The sequence below is a fragment of the Lonchura striata genome, chromosome 20 (genome assembly GCF_050655825.1).
Source record: "Lonchura striata isolate lonStrDom1 chromosome 20, ASM5065582v1, whole genome shotgun sequence".
Lineage (NCBI taxonomy): Eukaryota > Metazoa > Chordata > Aves > Passeriformes > Estrildidae > Lonchura > Lonchura striata.
In genome coordinates, this window is record NC_140722.1 from 8,073,255 (window position 1) to 8,082,351 (window position 9,097).

The 9,097-nt window shown below is 55.4% G+C and overlaps 1 protein-coding gene across 1 annotated transcript; it reads left to right on the forward strand.

Annotated features, from left to right (window-relative positions):
• The first annotated feature begins 1,898 nt into the window (after positions 1–1,898).
• On the forward strand, positions 1,899–8,839 carry LOC144247202 (bactericidal permeability-increasing protein-like). Its single transcript, XM_077787088.2, has 15 exons — positions 1,899–2,064; positions 2,892–2,991; positions 3,558–3,686; positions 4,123–4,278; positions 4,665–4,728; positions 5,163–5,226; positions 5,667–5,758; positions 5,932–6,108; positions 6,312–6,371; positions 6,496–6,663; positions 6,948–7,015; positions 7,238–7,280; positions 7,632–7,695; positions 8,209–8,285; positions 8,551–8,839. Exons 1-15 carry the CDS (start codon positions 1,950–1,952, stop codon positions 8,596–8,598), a joined length of 1,425 nt encoding a protein of 474 aa, XP_077643214.2. The 5' UTR covers positions 1,899–1,949; the 3' UTR covers positions 8,599–8,839.
• The last annotated feature ends 258 nt before the right edge of the window (positions 8,840–9,097 follow it).

A 9,097-nucleotide genomic window follows, 5' to 3' on the forward strand; every position in this document is an offset into this window, starting at 1 on the left:
ATGGCAACACGAGTGAGATTTGGAAAGAGCTGGGACAGGATGGGGAACTGCCCACACGTGCTGAAGAGCGTGTGGGACCAGAGGAACTCCTGGGCTGGGGAGCAGGGGGGACTATGGACAGTGGAGAGAGGGGTCCTGACCTGCAGTCCTGGGCAATGGACAGCAGCAGCACAGGACTCCTGCAAGTCCCTGTCCTCCTGGGCTCTTGGTTCCCATCTGACCATTCCCATTCCTTCTCCAGCAGCCTGGGGGAGCCAGCCTTTCCCCAGTGGAGCAGACCCCACACTCCCAGAACAGGCAGGGCAGCTCAGCAAGAGAAGCCTTTACCTGTCCAAAGGGCTGGGGCCAGCAGGGTGGGATTCCATGTTCCATTCCCTCTGTCACCACTTGCAGGAAGCATTACCGGGACCGGCACATATGTTGAGCTTTAGATGTGGTTTTGGCTGCTCCTTGCCAAACACAGCACTGTTTAGTCAGGGTTCAGCTCTTTGAAGGCATTTATTAAGGACAACTTCAAAATTTGCTCAAAGCCAGGGGGAAGACTTCCTTATTTTACTTCCTCTCTGTGCTATTCCTCATAAAATTTCATTTCTCCTTATGGAAGAGTTCTGCTTCCTCCATGCTCTTCATGAACATTATGAATGTTGTTTTGATGCAGCCCTTCAGTGGGAAGGGGTTATCTCCATGGGAGATTTGGGGGCTCCTGCTCTGAACTGAGCTGGACCACACTAAGAGCTGATTTTAGGTGACAGGGAGAGTCACAATTCCAAGGAGGCTGTGAGTGGGGATTTGGCCTTTTGACTTTTTCCTCTGTTCTGGCATTCTTCTTTCTGGGGAAAATAACTCTAGGCAAAAGGAGCTCAACGAATGGGATCCAGGCTCAACGATGTTGCCTCTAGCAGCCAGGACGTCCCTGGATCCAGCATAAGATCAGCCTGCATCAGCAACCATGGGTTTCCTGTGCCTGGACACCAGGAACAATAAATGAAATAGATTGTATTCTTTCTTTCTACCTGACCTTTATCTTGCAAGGAGAGACCAGGCAGCCCAGCTCTCCTGGCTGGGAGGGAGCAGGGGTGTTCCCCCCTCACAACACCTGCCTGGCTGCACCCAGCTCCTGCCCCTGTCTCCAGCCATCGTGACAAGAGCTGTGACATATCAGCCTCAGAAGTGATGTCTTTGGAGCTTGATCCTGGGGTGATGGATGTCTCCTCCTGTGTGTGGCTGCTCTGTGCAGGAGCCCTGTGACACGGTATGGAGGTGCAGGGCACCCCACTGAGGTTGGCGCCCTGGTGCAGCTGCCCAGGCCAGGCAGGAGCTCCTTTGCCAGCCCTGCTGGATGTGGGGGTACCCAGGATTTGCTCCCATGAGGTGAGAAGCTGTGACCTGCCTTCTTTAGCCACTGCTGTGCCCCGCAGCTGCTCTGGTGTCCCACTGCTGCTCTGGTTCCTTGGGCAGGTCTGTGATATGTGAGCAGCAGCTCAGAGTAGCCAGGAGAGCCATGGGACAGGGACAGAGATGCATGGCTGGGACCCTGCTCATGGACATCGCAGGCTGTTCCCAGCTTTTGCTGGGTGCAGGCTGCAGGAATGTGGCTCTGTGAGGCTCAGCTGCCAATGCCAAACCCAGCTCTGCTCCACTGAGCATTCACTGCTGCCTCAGGCAGGGATTGATGGTGGTGACAGAGATCTGGGGACAGGGCTGTTGCCTCCCAGTTTCCACTGCTTCTTCCCTACCTTCAGTGAGAGGCAGCAGGTGTGCCTCTGTGCTGGGATGTGCCAATGGTGCCAGCAGCACAGCAGAGCAGGGTGGTGGCCAAGCAGGAAGTCCTGGGGACGCCCCCCGTGGCTCTGCACCCCACCTTTGTCCAAGGTTCGTGTTTGGGCAGGGATATAAAGGTGGTTTGTGCTGGGAGAGCCCAGCATTGCACAGCATTGCAAGAAGCCAGGATGGGAATGCAGAGCGTGGCAGTGGCTTGTGGGGCACTGGCCTTGTGCCTGGCACTCAGCACAGCCACCAACCCCGGCTTCGTGGTGAGGATGACCCAGGCAGGCTTGGACTATGGTGGGTTCTGCTTCTGATTTCTCTTCTCACAGATGTGCTGGTGGCAGAGGTGTGGAGCCAGGTAGCCTGTGAGAAGTGCAGGGTTCTGGGGCAGGATGGGGGATCGTTGGCCATGGATGCCAAGTGAGGAGCACAGGGACAGCGTGGGGAAATCCTTGGACAGGGGTGCCAAATGCACCACTGGCCAGAGCTTCCCTGTTGCACCTGCCTGCCCCCCATGCCACAACTTGATGCAGCCCCTGCAGAGGGGTCCAGCCCTGTGGGGTCTCAGGGAGCTGCAGCCAGGCAGTGTGGGAGGCTGGCACAGCAGGAGGGTGCTGGTCCCACAGCACATCCAGGCAGCTGAGCTGTGAGCCCTGGAGGAGGGAGCTGCAGAGGGGAGAGGAGTTGGGAACTTTAGGGAGGGGCAGTGACAGAGATGGATGGGCCCCGTGCTGGTTTTATCGAGGCAGGCAGAGCCCCGGCTCCAGCAGAGTGCAGTTATGGATTGAAATACACTGTGTGAGAAACACACAGCATCCCAGTACCTCGGACCTCATGCTGATCTCACCCACTGCACAGCCCGGACAGTGAGGACTGGGACACCTTTCTCCTTTCTGTGGCTACCACCTTTCTCTGGGACTGCAAGCAGGGCACCAGGCAGCATTGCCTGTGTGCTTACAGGGCTCTGTGCTCAGAGGTTTGCTTTAAATCCAGCCTGGGAGGCAGCACCACCTGGATCTCTCCTCTGACCCTTCTGCTACACAACCAGTGTGTGCTCCAGCTCCTGTGGCTGGAATGATGGAGTGGTGTTGTTGTGGAGTCATGCTCTCCCTGTATCCCTGTAGCCCGACAGCAGGGGATGGCGATCCTGGAGAAGGAGCTGGCTCAGCTGAAGCTACCAGACATCTCGGGTAAATCCAGGAAGGTGCGCTATGAGTTCTCCAGGTGAGCCTTGCCTGTGGCCTGGAGCCACACACTACCCCCAATCCAGCCAAGGGGCAGCAGGATTGCAGAGGGTGGGGGGCCCCTGGAGCAGTGAGGACCATCCTGTTCCCTCCACAGCTCCCTGACATGTTGTTCAGGTCCTTGGTGCATGTTCCTATTTGACTCCTTGCGCCAGGGGAAAAATGGAACCAGGGTCACGGCACTCGGGGCATGGGTGGGCTGTGTGCAATCAAAGTCTGGGTAGTGGAGATGGCCTTACCTGTGGGATCAGGGCACACATTCCTGTGTGAAGCAGGGGCACAGTCCCTGTGGCAATGCCAGCTCCCTGCTGCCCTGGGTGCCTCTCTGCTCCTGCAGTGCAGCATTTGGGGCTGCCTTGGGTGGCTGCAACTGCCACATTCCCAAAGTGCCAGCGTAGCTTTGCAGAAGCAGAGGTGCAGCAGGGGATGTTGCCAGTGCAGTGACTCCATCCTGCTCCCCCTCCTTCCCTCCCTCCCTCTCTAGCTTGTGCTTGGGAGCAAGGAAGCACTGTAACATGACTTTTCTTTTTATTTCTATATTTTTAGACTGCGCATTACCAGTTTCCACTTGCCACACTCACGGATTACCCCGATCTCCAACGTAGGCCTGCAGGTCTCCATCTCCAACGCCTTTGCTGAGCTGGATGGCGACTGGCGGGTGAAATTTCTCTTTATGTGAGTTCCCAGCTCTTCCTCTCTCTATTCAGGCACTCACTCTGTGTCTCCCTCTCTGGAATTGGACAGGGTTTTTTCTCCTCTCCCTCTGCCTTGTTTTTGGGCAGCTGTCACATTGCTCCCCCAGATATGATGGATAAAAAAGGCTGTGAGGCAGGACCAAGGCATATGAAAGGGGCGATATATGTGGACCCTCTTGTCTCGCTTCCACCACCCCTTCTTGCTCTCACTCCCCTCTATTTAAAGGTTACCTCTCCTAGTTTATGTGCCATTGAAATTTGGTTCCCCTGAGTTTGAACAATTTCCCAATCTCCTCTAGAGATACCATACATGGGGGAAGGTGATCCAGATAGATTCATGCAGAAACAGTTTTCAGGTCTCTTCAACAGGCTTTGTCATTGACAAATTTCCCTTTCTCATCCCCCCGTACCTGCAGCCGGGACCATGGATCTTTCAACCTGAAGATAGAAAATGCCTACATGAAAATTGTCCTAAGGCTGGGCAGTGACACCACTGGGAAGCCCACCATCAGCACCTCGGAATGCAGTGCCAGCATCTCCAAAGTCCGTGTGCGCTTTTCAGGCAAGCTTGGGTATGTGACTTCACTGTAAGTTCTGGAAACACTATGTGTTAGCCCACCTGCCATGGGAATTTGGCTCTGCCATGGGAATGTGGCCGTGGTGTGGGGAGTAGGTTGTTGGCAAATCTCAGGTTGCCTGGTCTTAAATCTGGCCTGAATTTCACCTGCTGTGGTTGCACATTTTACAGGAGTGAGTGTGGTTAAGGCAGACACCAGACTTCTGTGGTTTACCAGTGATCCTGTTTGCAAATGTAAACCCTGGGGTAAAGTCAGATGCCAAATTGGTGTGGGAATGATGTTTCCAGGTTCCTGCATCTCTAGGGTCTCCCTTTCCTGGGCACATACTTCTGCAGTATGGATCTGAGCTAGACAGGGCTTCTCTCTGTGTTTCTCTGCAGGAGGCTTTACAACCTCTTCCACCGTGTAATTGAGTCCAAGTTGCGGAAGAGTTTAGAGAGAAAGGTATGTGAGCAGTGCAAGGCAGGGCCTTGGGTTCTGTGGTTGTCTTTAGCCCGCATTTTTAGGTGATGTTTTTGAAGGATCAGAAGTAGGGATGTAACTAGAGCCAGAGGACATTACTGTGGGGTGGGTTAATGCCTTTGGTTGCTCTGTTTTGGCCATGCCCTGGCTGCTCAGCACGGTTCATTCCTGCATGGGCCACAAGTGATTCCTTCCAAGGGTCTCCCCAGAGCTGAGCTGTGCCCAGGGGAAATTGCTGCAAGCAGATGCTTGTAGTAGAAACCCTGCTTGTGTCTTGGACACCTAATGTGCTGCATGATGAATGGAGACAATGATCACTGTGTGCTCTTTTACTTGAGCAGGCTTTGCCATGGAGCAGGGAGCGTGGCTGTGACCTGGCTGCCCCTGCTCAGCTCTGTGGCCTTTCTGTCCTGCAGGTGTGTGACAATGTGGCCAAGTCTGTGCACAATGAGCTCCAGAAGCAGGTCCGGACACTGCCAGGTACTGGGCGGTTTAGAAGCAGCTCTTCCTAGCTTTTGCCATCCATGAGGAATGTTTTACTTTGTACACTCCACTACCCATCTCCTGGTATTTTGCAGCAAAGCTGGGAGTTGGGAGAACCTTCTCAGCAGAGACAAATCACTCTGTGTGTCCTGTGTGGCTGTGGAAATTCCTTCAGAATCTGTGTCCAAGGGCTGGTGTTGGCTTGGGCTACTTTAACTAGGGATGTTGGCCATTCCTCAGGTCCAGGAGATGGCTGTGAAAAAGTCTGGAGAAAAGTGGGTTTTTTGCTTCCTAGCAGAAGCAAGCAGAGGTGCAGTTGGTAGTGAGCTGATGCACCAGGAAGCCCAATCAAGGCACTGCCCAGATGCCAGAGGAGCCCATCAGCTCTCAGGTTTCCTGAACATCTCCTTACTCATCTCTCTTCCTTGTGTTTACAGTCACAGCCAGGATAGATGACAAGATAGGAATCGATTATTCCTTGGTGGCACCCCCAAGAGCTACTGCCCAGTCTCTGGACTTGAACCTGAAGGTGAGAATCTGCACTAGGGACACTTGATTTGGCCAATGCCAATGCCAAAGGAAAGTGGGAACCAAGGTTTTGGAATCTGTTGCAAATGCTGTTTGCCAGCCAGAGTCAGCAGGTGAGCCCCACTGCTATTTGTACCCCTTCTCCACCTTCTCCACATCTCTCTCTCTTCCCAGGGTGAATTCTACTCCCTGGCCCACCGCACCACCGTCCCCTTCTCACCGCTGCCACTGGCCTTCCCCTCGGATCACGAGCGCATGGTTTACTTTGGAGCCTCCAGCTACTTCTTCAACACAGCTGGCATTGCCTACCACAAGGCTGGGGCACTGGTCTTTGAAATCCCAGAGGACATGGTAATGGCATGAGTGGGACAGGGCTGGGAAAAGGTTCCATTTGCTCCAGGAGCAGCCAGCAATCCTGGAGAAGCCCCAGTGGGAGAGCAGGGGGCTGTGGGATGGGGCTGGGCTGTAAGACATGGCAGCATTTGGGGACAGGAGGGCTCGCCATGTGCTCCTCTGTGCCACATTGTCCCAGGGTGACAGTCCTCTCCTTGCAGATCCCAAAGAAAGCAGGATTCAGCTTGGATACTTCTGTCTTCTCAGCCTTCATTCCCCAGGTGAGCAGTCTGGCCCTGCCTGCCCAGAGCTCTTGCACACACAGGCTTTGCTGTGTGCCAGGTGTTCTCCCTGAGGACTGGGGGTTTGTGCCATCATTCCCATCCTCTCTCTACTCCCACACAGCTGGAGGAGATGTACCCAAACATGCCAATGAAGTTCAGGCTGTCCACTCCCACTGCTCCATTCCTGACTATTGGACCAGGAGGAATCTCATTCCAGCCCATTGTGGATGCCCAGGCTTATGCCATCCTTCCCAACTCCAGCCTGGCTCCTCTCTTCCTCCTCAGCCTGGTGAGTTCAGACATGGCCTGTGAGAGGGTGGACAAGGGATTTTGAGCTGTGCCCCGTCCTGTTGCCCAGATCCTGCCAGGGGAGCTCCCAGGTGCTGTCCAGGCACATTGGGATGTCCCCAATGGGACAAATCCTGAGCTGACAAATACCAGGTTTGGTGCTGGGTGCAAACACGCCCCTGGATGGGCAGTGGTGTGTTTCATTGGGTCAGAGCCGTTCCCCTGGGTCTCTGCTCTGGAGTGAGGTGGGGTGAGCACTGCCAGAGCTCTGTGCTCTCTCCCCAGACAGGGAACGTGTCCGCTGTCATCAACGTGAGATCCGGCCGCATAGTTGGGAGCCTGGATGTGGGCAGGTACAGAGGGGAGCAGCCACTGACTGGGCAGGGGGTGGCTGGGGGTGTTTCTGTTTTGGGTGCCCAGGGTCAGAGAGGGGATGGGAAGGTCTCTGGGATGTGGGCCTGGTGTGGGAGGAATGAGCTGGGGCTGGAGGGAGTGGGATCTGCATGGCCATCGATGGGTGGAATTGCTCCCTCCCTTGGGACATCCTCCACAGCACCACTTCTGTCCCTGTGCAGGATCAGGCTCTCTCTGAAGGATTCAGCTGTCGGCCATTTCCAGGTAAGCTATCTTTGACCACGACCAGAGCCCCCAGCATGGAGCTGGCAGCCTGCTGGGGGCCAGGACAGGGAGTCATTCCTGCTACCTCTCAGCATGGTACCCCCCATTGGCCCTGCAGCCTCCTCCTGCCTCAGCCTGCAAGGCTGGGGAAGGATGCAAAGCCAGACCCATTGCTGCTCTCACCCCAACCTTTCCTTCATTCCAGTGCAGCCAGACAAAGCTGCTGGTCTCTGGGAAAATGTGCCCATCCCAGCTTCTTGTCACTTTGTCTTTTCCTAATTATTCTCCAGAGCCTGCATGTCTCCTGTCCCTCAGGCTAAAGCCCTTCCTCCCCCTCTCCTCACTCCTCAGGTGCAAGGATTGCAGTCCATAATGAACTTCCTGACTTCCCGGGTCATCCTCCCACATCTCAATGGTGAGAACCTACTGGGGGGAATGGGGTTGCTGCAGCAGCTTCCACTCAGGTTGCTCCATCCAAGTGGTCCCAGCTCACTGTTTAAATCCTCATTGCCAAGGCTGATGCAGGGAAAAGTGAGTGCAGGAGGCAGCAGTGAAGCAGTGGGAGCCTCTTGCTGCTCTGACAGGCTCCTAGCAGCCAGCGCAATGGAAAAAATGAGCCCTCTGCATTTCCTAATGCTTCCAGACCTTCTCCCCAAATCCCTGCATCTCCTGCCTCGCCAGCAGCTCAGACCCGAGTGGGGCTGGTGGCAGGATGGGCTGAGGGAGCTGTCATGGCACAACACAGCCCTTCTGTGGAGCTTCTTCTGCCAGCCCCAGGAGCAGTGGAGGAGAGGAAAGGGCTGGGAGAAGGAAGTGGCCGAGGAGGTGGATACCTCCTTGGTATCCAGGGTGTTCTGGATTTGAGTGCTCTGTGCTCCCTTGACTCCCATTTCCATCCCAATGCAGACACATGTGCTGTCTTTTCCAGCCCGTTTGGATGAGGGTTTCCCTCTGCCAGTTCTGGACAGGATTCAGCTCTCCAATATCCTTGTGAGGTTCCACCAGGTGAGTGAGAGGCAGCTCCTGACCCCAGGTGGGGCCCATCCTGCTGCCCACAGAGCCCTGCTTACCAGCACAGCCTCCCAGTCCAGTTCCTGCAGCTGTGCTTGGAAGTGACTAATGGAAGCATGCTCTTCACTGAGATGGCAATGGCACAGCAGAAAAACAGAGCACATGTCCCAGTCCAGTCTCCCTTCAAGGATTTGATGGATGCTGGGCCATTCAGCTGCCAGGGCCTCTAGCAGCTCAGCACTTTCTCTCTTTCTCCCAGAATTTCCTGCTGCTTGGAGCAGACGTTCGCTTCCAGCCCCGGGGATGAAGATAAGGCTATGAGAGCCCTTCAGCACTAAATATGTTTCATTCACCACTTTGCCCTTCTCTCCCCCTGACTCCACACCAAAGATCACTGCTCCTGCCAGTGTCCTGCACTGCTGCCTTGGCCGGGACCCTCCATGGTCCTGCTGGGGTCTCACCTGGTGCTGCCATTAGCTGGGGGTCCCCTGCCCTGGGCTACCCCATCCCCTCATTCCTATGAGCAGCAATAAAGGCACTGGTGCTCAGGCCTGCGTGTCAGTGTCACTGTCTCTGCCTGGGCCTGCACTGGGGCAGGTGGGAGCTGGAGCTGGATCAGGGCCACTTCACTGGGCAGTTTCCATGGCCATGGCGAGGCACCACAGAGAACCTGTGCCTGCTGTCCTGTGCCTTCACTCCAGACTTGGGGCAGGGTAGCTGGGAAGAGCACAGTGGAAAAGGCCCTGGGGCTGATGGTCAACAGCAGCTGGACATGAGCACCAGGTGGCCAACAAAGCCAGGGCCAT

Excerpts from the sequence above, each read along its gene's own strand:
- LOC144247202 (XM_077787088.2), top strand. The coding sequence starts at position 1,950 with ATGGGAATGCAGAGCGTGGCAGTGGCTTGTGGGGCACTGGCCTTGTGC. Across the intron at positions 2,065-2,891 it reads CCAGGCAGGCTTGGACTATG|CCCGACAGCAGGGGATGGCG; the intron begins GTGGGTTCTGCT and ends GTATCCCTGTAG. Across the intron at positions 4,279-4,664 it reads CGCTTTTCAGGCAAGCTTGG|GAGGCTTTACAACCTCTTCC; the intron begins GTATGTGACTTC and ends GTTTCTCTGCAG.